The sequence below is a fragment of the Rhinolophus ferrumequinum genome, chromosome 14 (genome assembly GCF_004115265.2).
Source record: "Rhinolophus ferrumequinum isolate MPI-CBG mRhiFer1 chromosome 14, mRhiFer1_v1.p, whole genome shotgun sequence".
Classification (NCBI taxonomy): domain Eukaryota; kingdom Metazoa; phylum Chordata; class Mammalia; order Chiroptera; family Rhinolophidae; genus Rhinolophus; species Rhinolophus ferrumequinum.
In genome coordinates, this window is record NC_046297.1 from 2,695,886 (window position 1) to 2,722,182 (window position 26,297).

The 26,297-nt window shown below is 39.4% G+C and overlaps 1 protein-coding gene across 11 annotated transcripts in view; it reads right to left on the reverse strand.

The window, feature by feature from the left end:
* RALYL (RALY RNA binding protein like) overlaps window positions 1–26,297 on the reverse strand; it is a 499,528-nt gene that overhangs the window by 233,473 nt on the left and 239,758 nt on the right. For all 11 annotated transcript variants that reach the window (XM_033126911.1, XM_033126900.1, XM_033126901.1 and 8 more), the window contains one exon: window positions 11,264–11,542. In XM_033126911.1, the coding sequence (XP_032982802.1) occupies window positions 11,264–11,519 (256 nt within the window). In that variant the 5' untranslated portion in view covers window positions 11,520–11,542. The remainder of the gene's footprint in view (window positions 1–11,263; window positions 11,543–26,297) is intronic.

Here is a 26,297-nt window from a genome sequence, read left to right on the forward strand (position 1 = left end):
CAGACATCACTGAAAGAGCCTAATGATAATAAAATATGAGAATACTACAAACAGCTTTATGCCAAAACATTTGAAAATGTGTGTCAAATTAGCACATCCCTTGCAAAACTTATCTTTCCCAAATTGACACAAGATTAAATTTAAAAATCGGAATAGTCCTACGTCTATTAAAACAACTGATCTGTGTTAAACTTCTTTCCACAAAATATTCCTGGCTCATATGGCTCACTGGTGAATTCTCTAAATATCTATGAAAGCAATAACATCAATCATACACAAACTTCTAGAGAACAGAGAAAGAAGGAACACTTCCCAGTTTGTTTAATGTGGCCAGCATCTCCTCAATAGGCAAACTGCTAAGACATTACAAGAAAATGAATTTGCAGGCCAACCTCCAAATCTCTGCTATGAACATAGAAGTTAAAACGAAAACCAAAGCAAACCAAAAGATAATACTTTATTACCATGTTGTATTGATTCCAGGCATGCAAAATTGATTTAATGTTCAAAGATCAACTGTAGTTCTTCATATTAAAAAAAATAAAGGAGAAAAATCAAATATTCATTTCCATATATACAGGAAAAGTATTGGATAAAACTCAATAAAAATAAATGGCCAACTAGAAATATAAGGAGAAATTGCTTAGTATGATAGGGACTTTCGTACAAAAATAAAATAAAATCCTGTGGAAAATGATAATAGCAAATATTGACAGCTTTCTCTTGAAATGAAAAATAACATATCTGCTACCACTACTACACGACTACACTTCAGTATTATTCTAGAGGTGCTAGCCAATGTGATAAGGCAGGGAAAGAAATGTATACATACTGGAAGGTGAGAAATAAAACTGTCATTATTTGCAAGACACTTGGTTGTACATAAAGAATATCCGAGAGAGAGAGAAAAAACTGTTAGAATTAATAAGTGAATTTAGAAAATCTTTCAATATATTAATAAGTATACCAATAATGAACAATTAGAAAATGAAATGTCCCAAAAGGTCCTATTTATTTATAGTAGTATCAGTACTATATACAGTATAATATCTATACCACATATGTAATTACATACATAAATTGACATTAAATAAAATTTTATATATAATTACAGATAAAATGTCACACACACACACACACACACACACACACACACACACACATACACATGGTATATTAGTTAAAAATGAGCCCCCAGAAGGTGGTGCCATCCTGACATATGGATTATTTTGAGCTGAAGACAACTGAGGCCCAAAAGGCTCAAGAAGAGCTTTTTACCTCTCCCTTAATTGCCTAAAATAATTTAACTAAAGGGCCTGGTCCAGGAAGATCACTCTCCCATCACAAGAGATAACTACTGAGTGTGTGGGTAGGTGTGGGGGTGCGGGGAGACCTGGAAGGGCTCCGAGAGCAAGGTTCTCTCTATGTCCCGCCCACTGTCTCTGCAAGACACGGCAGACATTTGTTTTTCCCTCTCCACGGGAATTGCCCTCCTCTCCTTGGGAGTCCCAGGCCCCTCCCCGTTCTCCTAGGTTCACAAAGGCGTGTAAGCCCCACCACCTGACTGCCACGGGCCCTCATACACTTATGCAGCCCCTCTATGTACAAACTTAAATGTGCTTTTTCCTCCTGTTAATCTGTCTTATGTTAAATGTGATTGCTAGACTAGCTGAAGAACCTCGAAGGGTAGAAGAAAAAATTTTCCTCCCCAACAATATAAATATATATAACATACTACTTGTTCTATGTCCAAACCGACATTTCAAGGCAGTGAGGAAAGAACAGTTTTCTCAAAAAAATAGAGTTCGTTGGATATTCAAATGGAAATAAGTGAGGATGTTATTAACACACGCCATACAAAGAATCCAATTCCAGGCGTATTAAAATCTAAATGTAAACGGTAAAATAAAACAAAACAAAAAGCCCCTGGAAAGGAAACATAAAAGAATGTCTTCATGACCACAGAGTAGGCAGATTTCTTCAACAGGACAGAAAAAGCACAAACCGTGAAGCTCACTCACAAGGAGAAGCAGCGCCCAGAAAGGATAAATTCTAGTCCAGGACCTACTCCTCCAGGAAGCAGGTAACGCAGGGGTCAGACCCCAGCTTTCTGAATTCACCTGTAGAGACCCGAGAGCCTCCAACAGCAGCACTTAATAGCATGCGGCATCCTTTCACTTCCCTTTGGTTTTTACAGCAGTTTATGGGTCCAGGTAACGTTTGAAGCATTGTACACGTACTGATGCATTTAAGCTTCACGACAACTCTACAAGGTAGGTCCTTATACGATTATCTCCATTTTACAGACAAGGGAACAGCACCGAGACTTTAGTAACTTGCCCCAAATCACACAGCCAGTAAGAGGAGAGTTAGGATTCTATCCGAGGAAACCTGAGTCCAGAGCCTACAGTCTTAATTGCCATCTTTCACAAACATTGGCCAACATTTTCAATTTCTCTGTTTTAGTTTCAATTCTAGTAAATTTGGCATCTATGGGGTTTCTTGAAGATTGACATTGTAATTTTTTTTTTTTTTTGCCTACTATTGTCGATTGACTGTTTCTGAGTTCATAAAATTGAAATCTACAGTTCCCAAAAAACTTTTCCAAACAACCCTACAAGACCGTATCCCTTTTTAAAATTCGGGTAGCACTGGAGGGTGTGTGTGACAACGTGCTTTGTCTTGTATTTCCCACCTCCTAGTGTATATTATTTCATACGTGCATGTGTCACTCCACAATTGTGCGGATAAACTTACAATATTTTATCCTTTTATGGCACTTGATCTGCATTGTATCATGTTTTATCTTGTACCTGCCATCTCCATTTGCATAGCATTTTATATATACATATTTTACTCCACAGTTAGAATATTTTCCAAGGGCAGTCATCTATTTTACTTTATTGTATTATTTTACTTTACTTTACATAAGGCTTTGTGTTTCTATGCCCCTTCAGAGCTGAGATGTTTTGGCAAGCATCTAACACAATACCACACATGCTGTCAACAGAATAAATGTTCCTATCAGTGCAGCATTCTAAAACCCGTTTACAAGTGACTTTTGCACACTTCATAGTAGGATGAAAGGGTAACTTGAGGTACTGGGTTTTACCTGTTATTAAGTCCAGGTTTGTTCTAGGGGAAATGTTAGAACAAGTCAGAACTAACGAGATCCTTCTGAACGCTGCTCGGACCCTCCCAGGGGTTGGCTTAGTGAAGAAACTGCTCACGGACAGTAGCAGCCACCAAATGAGGTGTTCACTCATTTAGGTTCAGCCTCTGAGGCAAAGAACCAGTTTCAGAGGCACGAAGAAAATCCGCAGGCTTTCTATCACACGCGAGGACGTGTATCTCCTTAGCTGACAGACCGTTAGCTCTGGAATTCACTCTATCAGGGAAGTTTGCTAATTAGCATTTGTCTATGGCATATTAAGTAGCTCCGTTTAATTACTGAAAATCTGAAACGTGTACTGTGCCTGGCAGCCCACAGAGTGTTGTTTTTCATACTTATTTTCTGACGACAGTGGAAGAAGGCAATAAAGACTTCTCAATCATTCCCAGATAGCAGATAGATGCTTTTATAGTAGAATCAAGGGGAATTCACAGTAATGGTGAAAAATGCTAGAAGGAAGTTCCGAGAGTTTTGTCCCCATGAAACATGCTCTCTTTAATATTCAGGACATTATTTGTAAGATGGGAGCAATGGAATCCATTATCTAGCTTTCATGAAGGATGTTGGAAAGATAATTTTTAAAATGTAGTAGAGTGTATATTAAATGTCTTTGGGAAGTTTGATAGCTGAACATAATATGTAAATAAAAGTATTATGACTAAAATCCGTTTTAGGATGGTGACCTATTTCTGTCAACCACCAGAAGGCAGAACTACAAGTGACTTCTAGCAAATATCATCTTCTTAGTAATTCTTCACACCTCCGCTCATGTATACCATTCGACACCCTTCACAGCCTTGTGAATAGATTTAGAAAACAAACATAATGGCCATTTACATAGAATATTTTGCCATTGATAACCATTTTGAATATCCGTATAACACAAGATATGTTGCGAAATTGGTTGTTTAAAAAACAGGGATGTGTTGCCGGGCATTTCTTTAGTGGAGAAAGAAAGCTGGAATGGTCAACAGCTTCAGAGGAAGAAAAATTCAAATATTTAGCAATTCAACATTCATATTCTCATTACAGCTAAGGTTGAAATGAGCTGAACAATGAACTTGTGCTTTATATCTTGGGAACTGACCGCTTTGTCAAACTATCAAGTTGAGAAAGTATGAGGACAATACGTTCTTTAGACATCGAGGCAGAAGCTACACTTTGTTTTTCTTCTTCTTTTTTTTTTTATCAATACCAGTGGTAATGGGTTTCTCTAATGGTGCCTCGCTAACAGTGGTTTTCATTATCTTCAGCATTCTCGGGCTGTTTTCTACAAGACTGTTAAGACCCAGAAGCCCCCACAAGATCTGTGCACTTCTTAAGGGGGGTTCTGCAGCAGACCGTGGGGTCCAAATTGATGGTTGGTGCTCATCCCTGCAGCCCAGGCTCTTGGTCAGCGTGCTCTCACTGCACTTGCAGACACTGCATCTCACTCGGAGCTGAAGGCATGTGCAGGAGAACGATACACACCCAAATGGAGCAGGACAGGCACAATGGAATATCTATTGTGTCTGTTAAAGAAAACCCCAGTGAGGGATGCTGCACTTCCTTCTTCCTGTGCTCTACTAAGTTTGCAGTGGCATTGTTGAAAAATACATATTCGAACATCATTCTGAGTGTCTGAGTAGTCTGAGAACTCAGTATTTTTCACTTAACACTTTCACAAGGCTTTCTTTTTCTTCATAATTTCTAGTGGTGGTCTGAAATGTCTGGAATGGAAGGATTTAATGAAGAAATGATCTGAATGAAAGGATTTAATGGAAAAAAAAGCCCATCTCTAAAAGGCATTATATTGAAAGATGTGAAGAGAAAGAGGGTTTTTTTTTTAAAAAAAACAAAAACAAAAACGTTTTTCTATTTAAATCAGTAAACACAAAAACATGTCAACTGTATAGACAGATCAATTTGTCTCCGGTGTTTGTGTTTTTAAGGATTAAAACAAACTGGTGATACAAGTCGTAAACTACAGTTATAAACGCATTCTGGTAATTGCTCTGAAGTGCATATACTGTGTTTTGTTTTGTGGACAAATGGAAAAGATCTCTCCTTATTATAAATTATGAGTTTGTCAAAAGAACACAAAGCACTGTTTTCATATACTTTATCTTGATTAAAACTATTATAACAGTTCTGAATTAAAGGTGTTTATTTTGTTATGATTATTCTAAAGCCACGGTGATTCTTAATCAGTGGTGATTTTATCCCTCTGGGCATTGGGGACCATCTGGACACATTTTTGGTTGTCATTACTGGGAGGGGATGCTACTGGCATGGGGGAAGCAGAAGTCAGAGATGCTGCTAAACACCCTACAAAGCACAGGACTGGCCCCCAAAACAAAGGCCCCAAATTCCAACACTGCCACGGTTAGGAATCGCTGCTCTAAAGACACATATTGCTAGATACAGCTCACCAGAAAATGCAAACTATAAGCACCATTTTACTTAACGACAGAAAATTATATTTTAATAACAAAAAATAAAAACATTCAGCGAATAACTTACAAGAACCCACTAAAAGTTTCCATTCTTCCTGCTTCCAGGGTTACCGGTGGGAATGGCCGCCCAGCCCCACTTGTCTCCAGGTGTGGTCAGCAGAACGTGAGCACCTGGGATGGGCACCCCCTGTGCTGGAAGCGCACACCTGCCAGCGCGCCATACTCCCGCTCTTGGCACCCGTCTGTGGGTCGGACGTCTTTCCAAGTCCCTGGTGGCGACTCACTGAAAGATGTCAGAACTTACTACAGTCTGGTCCCTGGATGAAAGGGGAGGACAGAATCTCCACCCTGCCCCATCGGCTCCTTGGGTGTGGGTTGTGTTTACATGATGAGGAACTACATTTCTATCCCATGGACTACTGAAATGTCAGGGTTTGTGGGACACTGAGGATGGCCTACTTTAACGAATATACCCTGAGAAAGAGCAGGTAAGTTGACAAGTCTGCTTTAAGTGCACGTGCACTAGATAAGAAGGACCATGCTTTGCAGTTTGCCCTGCGTCGTTCTGGTTTAACGTGACATTATGGATTACCTATTTCTCGCACCCCTCCTCAGTCTCAGAGGTATCCTGGGTTAGAGGATAAAGTGTACAGTCCCTCTACTGACACATGGATATGAAAAGAAGTGCTGGCAAGAATCAAAAGGGAAAATAATGAGGGTCAGAATATGTGAGGTGGACAGCCATTTGTGTGATATAAGGCAAGCCAATTTCTGAGCTTCAGTTCTTGCCAGCAGAACAGGCACACATACTCGTGCTACTTACCTCTCAGTTTTGTGCAGATCAAAGAAGATAATCTGTGCTTGAAAGAGCTGTGGCAATGATGAAGTGCTGTGCAAATCCCTCACCATTAATAATAGAACGATGAGAGGAAGCCATTTTAAGGAGCACAGAGGAAGTTTTCCACAATGAAAATCTTTCTTTAAACCAACATATCACACTTACTATAACATTGGAATACAATATAGATATGGTGATATTTGATGCTTGTTAAAGACTGGGTTACATTTAGAGAAAAATGAAATCAGGCCTATTAAATAGCTACCTCTGTGGTGCTGATTTCAGAGGGACTGAGTACCTGGTCACCCCACAAGGAGACCACAGTGCCTTCTCTTTAGAGGGATCCCAAACTGTAGCCACTCGCTTTCTAAAGAACTTCCAACTGCCCATTCTCCTCCCTTCCTCTCCTTTTCCTCCTCCCTCTCTCCTGCTTCCTCTCTCTCTTCCTCTTCTTGTGATGGAAGGGATTGGGGAGAGCCCTTCAGTGAAGTCCATCCACCCCACTGACCACCCCACCGAAGTCCATCCACCCCACTGACCACCCCACCGAAGTCCATCCACTCCACTGACCATCCCACCGAAGTCCATCCACCCCACTGAACACCCCACCTAAGTCCATCCACTCTACTGACCACCCCACCTAAGTCCATGCACCCCACTGACCATCCCACCGTGCGCCCAGCACACACACTGAGCATCTGCCATATAAGTACCAGCACTCTGCTGGTGCTGGACTCACTTCCACAGGCACAGTCTCCAGGACTGAGGTCAGAGGGGGAAGGAGCAGAACCAACTACAACGGCAAACACGGAAATGTAAGTAGAGAGATACGTGCTTGAAAGGGAAGCAAAGCATTCCCACGAGGTCTGAGGGATCGGAGGAGGCTCCCTTAAAGTGATGACATTTGATCTGAGAGCTGAAGGATGAATAGTCAGGTGAAGGGGGAGAAAGGTGAGGGGATGAGGAGCTTGGGGGGGAAGGACATTCCACACAGTCAACCAGCAAAAGTCCTGCTGAGGGACAAAGGGGAACTGTTCAAAGAACTGAGAGAAATCAAATTAGATGGGGACTGAGCAAGGCTGAGAGGGTGGTGATCTAAAGATGCAGATGAGCAAGGAACAAGTCATACGAAGATGTGTCGGCCACGGCCAGGGTTTCAGTCTTTTTTTCTGAGAACAGTGAGACATCACTAAACATTTTTATCGGAGGGTGATCTCATTAGATTTGTATATTGAAAAGTCCGCTCTGGATGCACAATGGTAGCTGAGGATAAAAACACACCTGAAGTCCACTATTCTTTGGGCACGCCTGATGGACTGCGACAAGCATTTGTTTATTTCCTTATTTGCCCTCAGTCAGGATTGCGTTCCAAAATCTTTCTTTCTACCAGTGCATTCCCCTTCCTTCCTTCATGATCAGGATTAAGAATAGTCACCAGATTCATTTTAAAATTATTATAACGACCTCAATTCATCACACTCCTCCTTTGAATTCCTTCACCATTTCTAAAACACCTATAAAGTAGTGAAATTAATTTAATGCTGTATTTTACGTATTCTTTTTCTAAGCTAGACTTTATTTTTCAAGAACGAACGGGGACCTGTATACAGGTTTTAGAGTGTCAGGGTCCAGGGCAGGCTATACCCAAATATTACAAAATGGCATATTGATTACTTTGAATTAAAAGTATTTGACAAACAGCGAGTGCAAGAAGGGCACACTGACCCTCCTCTGTCTCCTTGAATGCAAGAAATAAATCTCCACTGTGAAAGGTACCCTCTTTGCTGCACCCTTATCACGAGAATTCAAAAACAGAGGGCCGAAAAGCCTGTATAAACAAAGCTTGTTACTCCTTTACTAATTTACGAGCCCCAAGCCCTCTTTCTGTTTAGATTCCTCACCAATGCGCACCCAAACCTAACCTCCTTTGTCCAGTCAAATCTTCACAAATTTATTGTTTCTTTGTCTCAAAAGCATTAAAAACTGCAGCTTTGATCATTTCTCTGAGCACCATTTATGCTCTCCCATGTGAACATAGTAAATTGAGTTTCCTCCTGTTAATCTTGTCTTATGTTATTATTAGCCCAACCATAGAACTGAAGAGGGGTAGAGGGGGGATTTCTTTTCTGATGTGAGCAAGGGGAGTGATTTTTATAAGTAAGTTATTTTTCAGAGTTGAGTTCCTCCTACTATTAATAACTGATTCCTTAAGTTCATAAATTGTGTCTTTTGCAAGTATCGTAACAGTGAAAGAATCTAGAAATAAAGATATAACAGACGATTATTTAAAACGTGTGTAATCCAGCCAGTATAATCAGTAGAAATTGGCACTGATCTAGACTTAATCTCCAAATTCTCTGCATGATATTTTGGTACAAATGGACATTTTATATGTGAACTGTCATATAAAAATTGTTAGTATTAGACAGTAAAAAAGTTTGTTTCACCTTTCACATAATGTGTTTGAGAAGAAAACATTCCAATGACTAAATTTAGATGTAAAAAGATACAATAAATATTTGTAATATTAACAAAAATTAGAATCCAAATTCAATAAAAGAGTAAGAAGAGGATATGTTAATATTTCACCTTTTTAAATTTAATTAAATATCCGAATTGCGATACATATTTGTTAGGAGAGTTCCATGATAGAAATTGTGATTTGAAGGAAAAAAAAAATGTTTTTAAACTTCAGAATAATTTCACAGCTAGATTCTGATTTTTTAGGAATCTCCAAATAATGTAGACAAATGCAATCAGCTGTTCTTTCCCACAGAGAGTTGAGGGTCCCCCAAAGGCAGAAAGCCAGGGACAAATTGTGATAGCCCTTCTCTGCTGTGGTGCCAAAGGAGTACCAAGAAATGCACATGTATAAAAGACACTAAATTAATTTAAGGCCAAGATCCCTTTTCTGTCTCATGTCCACAGGGCATGTTATTCCATTTTAGACAGGTTGGTCAGGAAGTGACTCTCTGGGGAAGTAAAACTGGAGTGCAGCCCACAATAAGCAGGGCACAGATAATTAGCCAAGACCTGTCTTGTAAGCAGAGGGATGGCAAACCCAATGCCTCTGAGGGAGGAACAATCTGGGAATGTGTGAGCCACCCATTGCTGGTACTACTGCCATGGTCCAGAAGGCACAGAGACAATGCAGATAGAGCTGAGGACATGGTAGTGAGGGGTACAGTAGGTGGGACAGAATGTGCAGGTGAGACGGAAGGTATTGCAGATGTAAGAACAGATCAGCGGCATAACCTCATTTATGTTTTTAAAGGGACACTGTGACAAGAGGGGAAAGAACCAGGCCAGTTACAGGGTTACTTCAGTTGTCCACTGGAGATATAATGGTGGCCGGTGTGAGATGGCTATTGGTAGAGATTTAACCCGTGATTGGGTTTCGGACATATTGATGGCAATACAGTGCTGATGAATTATTCATAGAGTGCGGTGGAGAAAGAAGAATCAGGGTTCACCCCTGGATTTTTGTTTGAAAAACTGGACAAATGAGCATTCCCATTATTGTGATGGAGACCATGGGGGTGGAGCAGGTTGGGGGTACAGGAAATTGAGTTTTTTCTGGGCATATGCTGCTGAGATGCCTATATCTATCCAAGAGAAGATGTCACATATTTAGTTTGATATATGAATCTGAACATAAATTAGGGAATCACTGATGTATTAATTATATATTTTCCTCATGTTGAAAAATAGATTTTTATTTTTTATCTATATATTAATTACAAAATATTTTCTCTTGAACATTTTTCATTTTACTTCGACTATATTCTTCTCCTTTCTTTGAACAAAATATGTTTATTCTTTGACCATTAAACATAATTCTGATTATTGTAAAAAACTGAACAGGCATGACACACAAGATTGCTTAGTAGATAATAAGAAAGAGTGGGTTATATTCTCTTTCTAGTTCTCAGCATTTATTTCCTTTGCTATTTTTCTATCCTTTCTCCCAGAAAAGTGAAAACAAGAAATGAGGAAAATACATTAACCTATCAGAGCAAATGCTGTAAGTATGTAGATGAAAAAGGTGCTGTAAAATAAGGCAGACAAGTTCAGTGCCCCAGAGCAAGCTCACAGTGAGATCTGATCATATTCCTACCTGGGCAGGTCATGGTGGGTAGTCACGCCTCAGACACACAACTTCTTTAGTAAGCCCTGTCCATTGTTCTGCATCCAGGTGAACACACTTTTGAGATGCCACAGTGATCCTCTTCTCCAGACCCCTCGAAGGCGTAACCACCCCCAAGGAGCACATAATCTTGTTACCTATCCTGTACCATGCTTTCTCCCACCTTATGTCCCCTCCCTAATTCCAAACGTATTAAAGAAACTCCAAAGCTGTCATTCTCTGGAGCATTTGAGATCTTGTTTTTCTTTTCTTTTCCTCTCCTCTCCTCTCCTCTCCTCTCCTCTCCTCTCCTCTCCTCTCCTCTCCTCTCCTCTCCTCTTTCTTTCTTTTTTGCATACCATAGTGTTTCCTGGAATAGCGACACCATTTCAAATCAAATCAAGTTAAACATAATGCCTATTTGTTTATTTGCCTGGCTCAGTTAGAGTTGGTGGAGGTAACACGTATTACAAAGCAGACTTGATTTCAAGCTTAAAAATTTGTTGAGAAAATAAAGACACTTATATGTAAAAGGACATGGAAATAATGCAAATTATAAGTATACAAGCACTATACTTGGTTAAACAAGACATAGATATATTATGGCTGCGACGGCTTTTAAACAGCAAGTCCATCCTCAATATGTGCAGATTTTAACACCAGTGTGAAACCCAAAACTGAGCGTCACTCACCGAGGGGCTGGCCTGCGATAACCCTGGCATTTTCTCCGGCCACTGCTGCACGTGCGTGTCGCTCACTCATGTACTGGACAAACGCGTAACCTTTGTGAACCGAGCATCCGACGATTTTTCCATACTTTGAAAAGATGGCTTCGATGTCAACTTTCTTGACAATGGCTGTGTTTAGATTGCCAATGAACACGCGGGAGTTGATGGACTTGGGGTCATTCTTATTGGTGACGTTGCTGGTCTGTGTTTTTCCAGTCATGATTGGGTCACCTTGTTTTAATCCTGAAACAAAGAAACAAACAAACAAAAACAATCCAAAGGTAAATGATCAGACGGAATGGATATCACTGGCTTTTAACAGTTCTTCAATGCCTTGCCAGGTAATCAGAAATGCCTAAGTATGACTGATTTTCTTGAGAAAAAAAACATTAGAAAGATAAAAAGTGAACAATGCACAGCAGAATGTGGTAGAAAAATACTTATAATCACTTAAGGTATAGTTATAAATAGCTTCTTGATTTATTTATCCAAAATTTAGTGCTGCATAATGACTAAAACTTTTGTAATTGTTTTTATTTTTATGTCTATCAATTTGTCACAAGCAAGTGCAAGCAATAAACCACCTTATTCTATCAATGACAAGAAAAATCCAAAATGGCTAAGGTCTGATGGTGGGATACAGGAATGTAATCTCCATCTACTGTTGAGAGCTTGCATTTTTATTTCTACATTTTCTAGAATGGGTAGATGCACTGCCTGTCTCATTCCCAGAAGCCTCCTACCAGAAAGTAACAATTCATTCCATTAAATGCTGTAGAAGAGGGAAACAAGGAATTAAAAATCAAAAATTCAATTAGAGAACAGAAGAAAAACATGTTTCAGAAAATAAATGAAGCAGAATAAATTCTGTACATTGTCTTTAACTGAACTGATATCAAACGTCAGTTAATAAAAAACCACACAAACACAAAAAAAAGAACAGTATGTGTAGCCAGTTTTCATCAAAGATCAGAAAATTAGCAGACTAGGTATCTGTGCTGAAATTTCTATTCTCAGCCTCATTTTTAATTATTTAACTAACAATTCCTACGCTACTTATGCCTAAGGAGTGCTAGTATTTCCAAACACTGTTTTCCGAGCTTGGCACCGTGTTTAATTGTGTTTAATTAAGCTCAATGAAACTTTCATTTCTAAGTAGTCCAGCACTTACAGATTTATTTTTTAAGGCATTAAAAAGTCATTCATTCATTCATTCATTCAACAATATTTATTAAGCAACTATTTTTTACTGCCAGATGTTATCTTCTAAAGTGCCTAACAATGAAAGACACCAATATGATGAAACTGAAATTCCAACAGGGGCACAGGTTCTGATATTGATGACCACTGCTGAACGTTACCTAACTGATGCATTGTTTATCAGTGACAACTGTATTTTTACAGGAAGATTCTCTTTTAAAATCTTACAGCTTATAAAAATACTAAGTGCATCTTATTTTTAAAACTCATTTAACATGACATTTCTAAATTGAGTATTAAAGTGGTGGAAGTCTCAATTAAAGACGTAAACTGGATGTGCTTGAAGATTTACTATGCATTTAACCCAATGACTTCGGAAATCAGGAGCCACCAAGTAACATAAAAATGTTTCAATTGAGACTTAATTATCACATCTTGGATTATTAAATTTTTAGTAAATATTGGACCCTCAACATTATTTGGCTTGCCTTATAATGAAGGTGGATTTCAGAAACATGTTATTCACATAAAAATTAAGAATATGGCATCATTAAAAACAAGAATTATATTTTGCTTTGCTTTGTTTCAGCTTAGCTACATTTAAGCAGTTTCTTTATGAATTATTTAAGGTTATGGTTGAAGGAAAGCTGATAATTTTATTTTAATTTTGCAATTTGAGCTATTTCATACCTCAGGACAAATCCTCTGAGAATCAATTGAAACAAGCAAAATCAAGGTGTATATATGTATTTTAAACAAACATTTAGCTTCTTCATATAATCTAGTATACTTTAATCACACTGAGGGAGGAAATAAACTACAAGATCCATTTTGTGGCTCTGGAATGGACTGACGGTTATATTTCTTACCACTCTAGGCCAACATCAGTAATAAAATCCACAGAAATTATATTATTTTCTTTTTGGCCTTATGTGATTGTTTTAGAAATATTGTGGAGTTATTTTCAAGAATAAACAATTCTTATGGCTGATGTTTTATTGCTTGGACAGGGATAGTTGGTTATAATGAAAACAGAAGAATTGTTAGATTAGGTTAGAGCCATGGTTACAGAACCCAGTGGTGTGTCTTTGACAGGGACCCTGCATCAAATTTAATCCTCTGAATTTTCCCTGTAAATGTCAACACGCTCTCCCTGATGCCATGCTTTTCCTCTTTGTGGAAAAGCGTAGCTCCAACCTGCGAGGGTGTAATTCTGCTTCCTGACTCTTCATCCCCTTAAAATCTATACGCATCTAAGCTCTCACACACAGACTGACCTGCCACGTTCTGTCGGTGTTTACAATGACGGAGAGTTCTGTCATAGTGTTCATTATCATTTCACACTCTCTGCAAAACGAAGCCTCAGTACACAGTGTAATGTGTAGCTTGTGCTTCTCTATCATCTGACTCTTCAGCCCGTTGCAGAAGGACATGCACTTTTAGCCATGAGGAACAACAAGGGTTAAAGTAACCCTCAGGATGCAAACAACTAGGAAACCCGGCTAATGGAGATGAAACAACTGTTTCTCAGACATTAAACCACAGGCAGTGTGGAGCCATTCTGTGTGAGAGGAAAGAAACAAAGGAAGGCCGAGGATGGTCCACTCTGCCAGGAAAGCATTTCAGGTCCCAGAGCTGGTGTGTGTGTGTGTGTGTGTGTGTGTGTGTGTGTCTGTGTGTGTGTGTGACTCAAAGTTAAGTGACCTTACTGAGCGAGGAGACGCAGGCCAGGGTCCAGGGTATCTGAGGACACAGGCATTTGTGAGGCTTCTAGAGAAGAGAGCTATGCAGAAAAGGAACCAGAAATCATCTCAGGGGTCCCTTGCCGCCAGTCCTAGGATATGCGTGCAAAGGGGAGACTTCTCTGAGGTTGGTGGAAGTTCCTGGAAAGTTGTGAGCTGAATGGTTCCTGACCCACAGAAGGCAGAGAATCAATCGAGTTCCCACTAGCAACAGTGGGGAGTCCTAGCTGGCTCTCTGGATCATGAAGTGAGAACCAGAAGGACCAGGCCTCAGCAATGAGGAGCAGTGGTCCCTGCAGTGAAAGGTGCCCTAACAAAACTTCCAAACAAGTCTTGCGATGATCACACTCAACCCCAAACAACCTGAATATCTAGAAGCAAAGCACAATGCTTCTTTAAACAAATTATAACTGAGACACTTGACAACATAAAACATAAAATCTTTAGCATCCAATCAAAACCTCCTAGAGATCCCAAGAATCAGAAAATATGACCTCAAACCAGGAAATTAAAGATATATAAAAGAATCAGACGGAACATGTAGAGATGAAAACTCTATTATCGAAAATAAAAAAAATACACTGGATGAATATTATAAGTGATCAGACTCTGATATAGAACAGATTTATGAATCTGAAGTTGTAGAAATAGAAAATACCCAAACTGTGTTGTAGAGATAAAACACTGGGAAAAAATAATAAACAGAGCGTCAGTAACCTAGGTGATGAGTATCAAGCCATGTAACATACGTATATAGGGAGTCCCAGAACAGCAAAAATAGTATTCAAAAAAATACTGCCCAATAATCTTCCAAATCTGATGAAAATTATGATCTCACAAATCCAAGAATCTCATTGAACCCCAATCACAATAAGCATAAAGAAAAGCACACCCAGACACATTATAATTAAATTGCTGAAAACCAGTGATAAGGAAGAAAATCAGGGAGCTCTCTGACATTGGAAAAATGCTTACATTCAAAGAGAGAGAGAGAGAGAGAGAGAGAGAGAGAGAGAGAGAGAGAGAGAAAGCAACAGTTCAGGAACTGTTACGACTACAAAACAAATGACAAGGGAAAAGTGCAACCAAACCTAGAACTTGTCGGTTTTTAAATGAGCAGTTAGGGTCACGTGTCTGTGAAAGCCGCTGTGTAATAAAAGATAAACTGTGATCACTGCTGCTCCACAGAAATTTCTGTAACAACGGAAACATTTTATATCTCCACCCAGAAAGGAAGTCATAACCCCAGGTGACTCTGAAGACTGGAAATGTGGCTAGTGTGGTTGAGGTACTGAATTTTTAATTCTACTTAATTAAAATTAAGCCAACATTTCACTGGATTGTTCTACCTAACATGCTAACAGGGCTCTGGCCCTTTAAAAATAAGGTAAATGTAAATCAGAAGTAATTTGGCTATTTATGTATGTTTTTGTCTCCAGAACTTAGGAAAGATATGATGGTATTAGATACATTTCAGAAGAATAACGAATAAAAATTTCAAGTAGCTGCCAAGTGAGGACTAATTTACAAGTAGGGTTTCTCATTTCAGAAATATCAGACTGCGATGACAAATGCTCTGTAAAATCAAAAAGAATGTTTTTCGAATAAATATAGCCTTTTCCTTTGTATTTGAGGGAGATTTCTACCCCTGAATCTTAAAGGGACACATAAATTATGAATTAAAGGCAAAGTCAAAATATGTTTTAGAGAAAACATTTTTGGAGCAGACAAAATTCTAACCTTCTCTTGCTTTCAGTGGTCCTGAACTGCCAATCTAAATTTGAGCTTCATCCAGAAACTTGTACTGAATAAGTAATGAGCAACAAAAACAACAATAACACAGTCAAGAAATATATAGTCAAGAAAATCAACCAATGACATGAGTACATACCACATTCAAGAACCTGATGAAATATTAAAGGGATAAAAAATGAGTAAGGAAGAACACGTTGTACCCTAGAAGTGATCAACTGCTGAGGTCTGCATCTAATACTCAAATAAATGCTGTAAAAAAGGTGAAACCTGGCACAGGCTGCAGGATGGATAGCACCACAGTTTCTGAGAGTGAAGGAGAGAGAGCACGTCCATTTCAAAAGACCAGATGAAACTTCTTGAAGCAGATGAGGTTTGGGTTAATCACTAAAGGATGTGGTAACAATTCAGTGGGCACAGTTACTGAACTGATGTATTGAAGCATCTCTTTTTGGACAAAATAAACTAAGAATCTCAAAAAGTCTGAATTGATTCTTGAGAAAAATCAGCCACAATTTAGAAAGATATCTTATCTCTACCAGGGCCATGACAATTCTTTAATAGATCTTAAGCACCATAAACACTATTTTGTGAAAATTCTAATGTCCAATTTTTTCATGGGGAAATCACCAAGTATATTTGGTGATAGAATAAAGATAAATATTATAGCTTTCATGAAGATTCAATTCTTAAGCCTCAAAGTGCTTCCTGAAATAAGCCAAACTTAGCTTTTTAAAAGTAATGATTTTAGGGAATATGTATATATGTAGTATAATATACACACACAAAGAAGGGGAAAATGTAATGCCAATTACAGATAATTACTATTAAATTTTTTGGTTTATTTTCTTTGTCATTTCTTTCTAGTATTTAGTAAAAAAGTTGCACATTAGAAAAAAGTTACTATAATCTACAGACAAAGTGCTGTTACTTATAATTTGAACACCCATTTTACTATGCTGTTAAATAATCTTATTGGCTATAACTTCAACAGTCGCATAATAATAAAGCTATACCACCATTTTCTTCATGAGCATTTAGCTTGTCTCCAACTTTTTTTCAGATTGCAAAAATATCACAGATGAACACTACTAGACTTAGTACGGATACATTCCATGCACTAGAATTCGTGGGTCAAATAAGAAGGGAAACATTTCTAGTTTAGTTACCAATCCCCACCTATTTTCCAGGAGGGCCGAACACCCTTCGTCTTCCACCAGCAGAGAACAAACACACTGTCTGTTGTAGCTTACTCAACGTGGCAGTTTCGAGGCCTGCCAGCCGTTCCCTAAGGACTGCATTCCAAGTGTTCTCTGATTCACTAGTTTGAACAGGAGGAGTGGGCAGACGGTAAACTAAGTAGGAGAGGGAAGCTCTGATCTACAGAAGTGAAAGAAGTTGGTTTATGAGGTCAGCTCGGCCGGTGGGAATAACAGAAACTGCCTAATGCCTTTGTACTCTGAGAAAAATCAATTAGTGTTCGGAGCTTCTCAGGCATATCACTAAAGTCATTATTATTTCAACATATAATAAAAATTACTCTGGTTTCCTTTGTCAACTGTACACTTAGTTAAATCTACAGATTGTATTTTAATATATTGGGGTGTTACTGTAGCATGTGTTCGATGTTTATTAAATTTTTTTTAAATAGATGAAGTTCATTATGAGAATTCCAAACATCTCCTGCCTGTCCTCTCTTCTACCCAAACCAAGGACGGTGTTTATTAAAATTTTAATGGTTGATTGTAAAGAAATTAAAAACACTGCGTGCATATTAAAATTGTCTTTTAGCAGCCCTTTTATCTTAGTATTGTAATTCAGTGACTACAACTAAGAATAACATCAGAGCAAAATGTGAGGTTTTCTACACGGAAAGTTTTGGAAAATATATTAATTATATTCACATCAAATTATTTGTTTTACTTTTTTAAAACTATCTGCCTCAGACACTGAGTATAGTATTGTGGCAACAGCACCATATAAGAACCTAGAAACCCAATTTTCATTTTCCTTTCGAAGTACTAGTTTATGTGTAAAAAAATGTGAATGTATAAAATATTTCCTTTTAATAAGTACCCACTGATAATACAGGTGATATGATCAGTTTCACAGAAAACTGATTAATATGAGAGGTTTCAGAAAGAAAAATGGTTTAAAATATCATTTACTAGGATGTGGAAATTTTTTTAAAAATTAGGAAAATGATAGCATTTGATTCAACAGCTCAAAGTAGAACACAAAAATGTAATAATGTTATTTAAGCAATAGAAAATATTACTATATAAAAATAAGAATAGTAATCATTTTGTGAAGCAAACAGTACTAGCTAAAATATCTTAACAACAGTGATTAGATTTGAATAGAACTATTAGCTACAAAGAAATAAGTATTTTCTATCTGGAAATTGAGATTTAAGTTGTTGACTGGAGAGCGAAAATAAATAAATAAATTTATTTATATATGTAACAACTATAGTTACAAAAAGGTGATTTTGCACTGGTTATCGTAAATATAAAACTGGACATCAATGGACATTGGTAAGTCAACATTTCAAAATTAAGAATCTGGAATATTAATAAACTTGTGTTACACTTCATTAAAATTATTCTGGAGGCTATAAATTAGTAATGGATTGAAATTTTGTAAACAGGAATCATGATGCGTGTTAAACTGTCTTGTGGGAAACAGGTACTGAGGTCCTGCAGGTCCAACCACTGTCTGGCAGAGGGTATGGTCTACAAGGGACCATCACCGAGGTTCGTGAGGAAACTGACCAATTGGAAAGAACACTGGCTGGGACAGGCCAAGTGTCCAGATTAAAGTAAGGAACAAATCATCAGCAACTCCTTCCTTTTTTCATGCATTAGTCAACTCAGGCTGTGGTAACAAAATATTAGGCTGGTGCAATGCTAACTGAATTTTTTACAATTATTTTTCACCTTTTAAACTGCACGTCCTTTTGCACCTACCTAATACCGCAGCCTGGGTGACTTAAATGGCAGACACTTATTTCTCACACTTCTGGAGGCTGGAAGTCCACAATGAAGGTGCCAGCTGGTTGAGTTCCTACTGATAGCTCTCTTCCTGCCTTGCAGATGGCCTCATCTAAATGACAGGCGAAGTCTGTGCAGTTTGTGGCTGATCCTTTCAGTACAACACGACTAGTTCTCTCAGTGAAGAACCCTTGGGCTCTGTAGGGAACTGCGGTCTTCCTTGAGTAACCTGGAACACTTTTCTGGAAATATTCCAGATGCCAGAGGAAATTGAGGCAAAAGGTGGAACCCTCTTTTGGCTGTTGTAAGTGAATGAATATTTAACAAGCAATTGAATTAATGGCAGGCTGATAATAAGTGATGTGTGCTTGTTAAATACAAAGTAAGAGTTGCAGAACTGCTTTTGGGATGGTTTGAATAATTTATAGACGGTCTTTTAAAATTCAAAGTCTCCTAAGTGGAACCCCTTTTAGCAATGTTTACAACAGGTATTAAAAAAGCATTATGTGACAAAGAATGAAGTGGCACTGATCGCTTGTTCCCTCCTTTATTCTCACTGCCTGGCCCCAGCCCCGTGAGGGATCTTTCCAGATAGGTCGTGGTTTCTGCATGGATATGGGTGACCAGTCACAGACCGAGGAAATGGTGCCTCACTGTCCATGGTCTTCTGCCAAATAATGACTCAAGTAGCAGACGATACCACATGACTGTGTCTGCCCGTGGGGCACAATCAACCGACAGGACACCATCACAGTGTCCCCAGCGACGCAGAGGAAGCCAGCTTCTTAATTGCTCCGTCCCCCACGACCCTTACAGCACAAGTGGGTACTAACCCTGAGTGACCGATCCCCCAGGTCAAGTAGGAAGAGTTGAATTATCGTTGATTTGACTTCTCTGTATGACGCAAAACAAGCTCCTGCCTAAGTCTTGCTGACCTGTGTAAAGTTATCTTGGAAGCGCAATGCCAGGCAGTGTCTCAGAAAACTTGTGTGACTCAAAGGAGAAAGCTTTTATGAATTCCGCATGCAGTGAATTTCCTAGAATTACATCAATTTGCTCAGATTTAGAGAATGTGAGTGTACCTCAGGATAACCCCATGGAAAGAATACTTTTGAGTTATATTACTATTTCGGTTTTATCTCTTTGACTCATTTTGCTTTTAATTTAAAGTTGATAATTTCCCTTGTTTGGAAAAATACCAGTGGAATCTTTTAAATTGAACTCAGTGGTCAGATAAACAGACAACGCTCTCATGAACCCTGATAGAATAGATATGGCACCGGCAAAAGAACCACGGGCTCAGAGGAAGCTTGCTCCGTTTCCCAAACTCCAAGCACACGTGTGTTCTTCGCCTTGGGTGATGTGAACGTCTGTGGACTAAATGATACCTGCTCACACGTCCTCCGTTGAAAGCCTCACCCCGGAGGTGATGGTATTTGGAGGCGGGGCCTCCGGGAAGTAACTAGGCTTAGATGAGGTGCTGGGGTGGCGCTCCCCTGAGGGGATCAGGCTCCTTACAGGGAAGGAAGAGAGGCCCGAGGTCTCGCTCTGCCCACCACGTGAGGGCACATAGTTCGCATTACACAAGTGTATGTAGCAAGGTGACTAGGGAGGCGCAGGAAAAGAGCGTCCTGATGTTCATGTCTGACGATGCAGGGTGGGCGGCCAGCCACGCAGACACAGGAAGAGCATTCTCCCTGGGTTCTCATGGAATAAAGCTCCGCTCCAGCCTCCCGAGGCCTTTCCTGAAGAAAACACCTCCCTCCATTTTCAAACTCTCAGGTCACTTAAAGCTCAGCAGCAGGAGGTACACATGGCCACGCCCGCAGGACAAATGCCCTCCCTCCTAGTTAATAGGTCCATTCCATCCCATCCTCTCTGTTCAAACTGTCAATCAGGGCAGTTACCTCAGGAGTTAAGTTCAGACTGCTAAGTGATTTTAGGGAGGCGACCAAGCTGCCCGCGCAGATGAACAGACTTTCAATCATTATTGATCCGGCTTGGGGAAGACTGGCCCTTGAGTGAGAGGTCTTAAATCCCACAACCAATCCCCTGAAATGTCTGGACTCTCTAAAATATAAATCAATGCCCTCCAGTCGGTGCAGTGGTGAATTTTCTTCCACACACCGGAATGTTCGGGGTTGTATTAAGTAGCAATAACAATGATATAGTGGAAATGCCTATTGTATGTCTAGATCAGATAAAATTCCTGTTTACCAATTCCTCAAATTCAGCGGCCCTGAATGCAGATGCAGTGTTATAAATGATAGCATCTACCCATCCGTGCACTGCAAATAACACGCTCACAACACCATTTCTCTTTGCTGGAACAAATCCTATCTCTGTTGACACTATTCGCTATGATGATAGCCAAGACTTTCTAACTCTCTCCTCCCCTTGGAGATAGAAGGCAGAACCTCCACAATATGGTACAAAACACCAGGGAAGTAGACACTTAAAATTATAGGTATGGAATTATTATTAATGACCACCCATTTATAAGCTTCGGAAACAATAAGATTTGTTAAGATCTTATTCCAGAAATAATAGTAGGGAGAAGGATGACTGACGGTAGGTATCAGATAACTACGCCACTCAAATGTCTTAATTTACTCGATATTTGTAGTCTCCACACAGACTTTCCACTAGGTTTTACTGTATTAGTGTCACTGGTATGATTTGTCAGACCTGGGGAAGAAACGTAAGTTTGATTTAAAGAATACTGCCGTTACAGTTACACGAACAAAGATTCCCATCGTCTCAGCTCTGCCTCTTCCTAGATGAGTAACTGAGCAGTTGTTTAATCTCTGTGATGCTCCATTTTCTATTTGTAATTTAAGAATACTGATAGCAACTCCTGGTGATGACTCTTAGGAGGCTTAATGAAACACAGAAAGGCATGAAGCACAGTGTTTGGCACAGAGGGACCAATTCTAAAATGTCAGCTTAGCTATCTTTCAGAATACGTGGATAGGTTAGAAAATCCTGCCCTCGACGGTTTTCCTGCGGCCAAAGTTAACATTTCTCTCTATACAGGTACACCGAGTTGAGCCAAGGATCATTTATGAGTACATCTTCCTCAGGCAGTTCTTGGGTCATCAGATAACGTCTCTGGATTTGGACACTGATTTCTAGCGCTTTCCTGGGGCCCTCTGTAGACAGGACACAGCTTCTAGTAATGTTATATCTGAGACCACTGCTGCTGTGAAGTGAGTTAGTTGTTCTCCACAGGGGTTCTCGTGAATCCACATCCTGGAGAGGTTTTCAGTACCAAGTGACTTATCACAGCCCCGGGGGAGATTTACCTTGCACCCAGGAGCAATGGGAATCCTACAGGTGTCTGCCCTTTGTGTCCTGACCTCGTCCTTGAGCGTCACCTGCACACACGTGGTAAGGAGCTGATGTCACAGAAGTCCCCGTGTCTGGACCTGCATCTGCACCTTAGAAATGACCTTCATCTTTTCTGCATCTTCTCTCTGAGTCTTCGGTTTTGCGACAGTCGAGGTCGGGCGATCACACGGGTCTCGGCTTCAGCTAAGGTGATAGTGTAGTCCAGGCTCTGTTTGAACATTTACCTTAGAAATATCTCCCACCAGGAGATGCTGCTACAAATAATGTGCTAATTTCTGCTACAAATAATGAGGGAATCTGTGGGGTGATATCCCAGGAGGTAAGATTCTGAAGACTGGCGAATTCTATGCAGACTGCTTTCTTGACTCAGAAACATGCTGTATTGGGCTATTAGCTTCCCAGCTGGTGAGACAGATAGAGATTAATATTCACGTGGTAAATTGCACACACACTAATAGAAATGGTTTTCAGTTTACAAATGTCTGCACTAGACCCACAGGACAGGATGTAGCCACAACAGCTCCATGTCGCAGACTCATATTGTCTCAGAGTCATATGAAACCTGGCTTGGCAGCTGGAGGGAACGCCACCGACTCAGGGTCCAACCTACAGTGGGACATGCTCTTGGGGACTTGGTGAAGGGCAGCTTGCACCTGCGAGTGGGCAATGGTGTCCCAGTGTCATCCAGCCTTCTCTCGCAGGTAAGGCCCTTTATCCTTTCTTCCCATGAAACAGACTCTTAACCCTTGCTGGGCTTGTTGATGTCAACTTTGGTACAAGACAGTTGTCACTGCAGAGCTTCACATGCAAATTCTGCTCAGAGCGTGTTATGATTTAAAATGTCTGAAATGGTAGTGCTGAGATAATGCAGCTCCAAAATCTAAAGCAACAAAACAGCTTCTTTCAGCTGGTTTCATTTAAGATATTTAAAGACTGGTCCATGAATTACAGACAACATTGCAAGCAGGGATAAACTGCTTTCACATTAGACTTTTATAGGAACTTTTAAGAAACATATGTAGGAACAGAATGAACTACCTAGGGCCTGTATCTCTCCTTTCAGAAATCTCTTATCTGCATTATTTTTTTTTACTAAGTTAAATGCAGGGATGATGTATATTCTATCTTATATGTGTATATGTAATATACGTTGTAACACTTCCTCATATAATTCAGCTCAGCATTTTGAACAAATTAGGTACTTACGTTATTCCAATGAGTTCATTTAAATTTGTAATAACCATTAAAAGTGACTGAGGTGCACAGAAGTTTATCAGTTTTTTTAGTTCTTACTGATGACAGTGTTTGAGTTCAGTATATACAGCTGCATTGACTGTACCACTCCAACCCCTCAAACAGGCAAACAGCAACTGGGTTATTTTCTTTTTATAATTTTGAGATAATTTGATAAGACAGTGTGCATTGGGCAAACCACTGCTTTCAATGACTGGTATGATGAATTTTGTCGAGAGTCAAAATTTCCGGCAGAAGCAGTCAGAGATTCTGCTGGAGAAAATCTTTCTGATATGCTAACATCTATAAGAGGTTCTGTCATCTCTCAGGGGCAAGAAATGTTTATTTTTCCTTGTTGTGTCAACTGACAATTGATTCTCTCTCTGTGTGTCCTCTACATGCAAAGATTGTGATCACTGCCCTTTCTGGCGTGACCATCCATCTACATCAAACAGGAGAGCCTATGGAAAGTAATTAGAAACGTAAATTAAATAGGTTAAGGTAAATAGTCTGGCAGGGATTGCCATATTTCTAAAAAGAGCAGAAGCACAATTTTGAGAATCAGAAATTGTAAACAATTCTTTTGACTACTGTTGTTAGTTAGCGGTGCAATTTTAAACCTCTTCTCAACTTTTGTGAACAGCGTTGAAAGGCACAGATGCTCAGTACTGAATTAAGGACAGACAATTCTACGTTGGGAATGGATCTCATTATTTTTAAATGGCGTATAAAAACACTTCGCTCTATGAAAACATTTTAGCCCCCACGATGCACAATAGATTCAAACAGGAAAGAACTATTAAAAAAAATTGGATGAGGAGTGTTTCCCTCCATTTATAATAAAAAAGCTGTATTTTACTAAAGTATACTTAGAAATAATAGCTCTCAGTGTGTAGCTATTATTTAGTTGATAGCTGTGTAGTTTATTCGGGAAAATAAAACTGAGTATCGTTTAGGGTCATAAACACAAACAGTAATGACCTCCACATTGCAAAGATTTATACAGAAACGTGCAATAGTGCAGCTACATAAGCAGGTTTTATAGGCTTAAGTGTCCGGAAGCCAAAGTGATTTTTGAAAGAGTGCTGATACTTTTCTTACCTGCTGTGTATTCAGCAGGCATTAATTATAGCGTTATCTCATTATCTCTACGTTTCCGTAAAACACTTGAGCTACACCAGCCAGGTTCAGGGGACCATCTGCCAGAACTCTAAGCCTCTCCACAGGGCTTCCTCATCTGAGTGACACCAGCACCTGCGAAGGCCTCTGTCTTTCGGGGGAAGCCCCCATCGCTGGCCACTCAATCCACACACAACACAAAGGCTGCTTAGAATCATGGCTGAGACACCCTGTGCCTGTTCTTAGATTGAGTCGAAACTGACGCCCATGGTTAAATTTCTGAATGTCAACTATAATTAAAAATACATATATATATCTATTTATGGGATACAAACACAGCACAGGAAATATAGTCAATGGAATTGCAATAGCTATGGACGGCGTCAGATGGGTAGTAGACATCTTGGGGTTATCTCTTCACGAGGGGTGTAAATGTCTAATCATTATGTTTTTATACACCTGAAGCTAATAATAAAAATAACAAACACTGGAGATCAAACAAAATGTAACATTCGAAAGATCTTAACACATTAACAGTCTCATGACGCTTCCCTGGCAGCAAATTGCTAAGTATGCTGCTGTTTTTAGCAGCAGTGTTGTCTTTCCTTACTCTGTAAAGGTAGAGTCAGAAACCCTAGGTGAGGCCACACACCGCTGGTTCCTGTCTTCAAAGAAGGTGTTTATACCAGATAAGTTTCCATTAGCATTGAGTTTCTTTCCTATTTTCTATCTTATGGGATAATGTATTTGTATCTATTATAGTGATTAGCAGGAAAGTTAATTATAGAATATATGCACAGTTAAAATAACTAAACCACTGAAACTTTTTCTAAATGTAACATCATATTACTCTTTCTGATATCAAATCTCAAAGAGAGGTGTTCAAAAAATGGCCCAAGCTTATGAGCTTGTGCTCTGCAGAATAGAAACCTTGGTGACGCACAACCGCCATGTCTCCCCTGGACACTGGTCATTTGTTAAATCCTGTCTTTAGGCTGGTAAGTTACTTCACTGAAGCGTTAAGGTGAGGACTAAAAGCTGCTGGAAAACTAATCCTCATCACCTATAGTCATTCCATATACTTTAAACACTTAAAAGAGCGGTATCTCAACGATGTTAGGGCTTACAGATGCTTGGCTTTGCATGTGTGCTAGGATAGAGAAGAGGCAATCTAAGTTAGATGTGCTGGCCACAAGTTATAACCTGTCAGCAGAGAAATGAGTGAGAGACGAGGCTTAAGCTAAAATGAACAACAACAATACAACCCTAAAAAACCAGAAGTAGGAAAACCTTTTAGATATCTGAAAAGTAGGAAGAGGAAAAAAACAAACAAACAAAACAAACAAACAGAAAACCATCTCTGTTTGTTGAGAACTATCAAGGTTGTAGCTCAACTGTATCACGTTGGCTGTCCATTTTGTTATTAAGAGCTGCCCCGTGTCAGGCTCCAACGTTTGTCAAATTCTGTTCCAGATAGATCATAAGTGGTCCCTGAATTCAAAAGCACAGCGAGCAAGGTGGTATGCACAGTCTACAGATCCACAAAAGGATACACACAGAGGCTAACTTGTCCAAGGTGACACAACTGTAAAATAGTGGAGTCTAGAT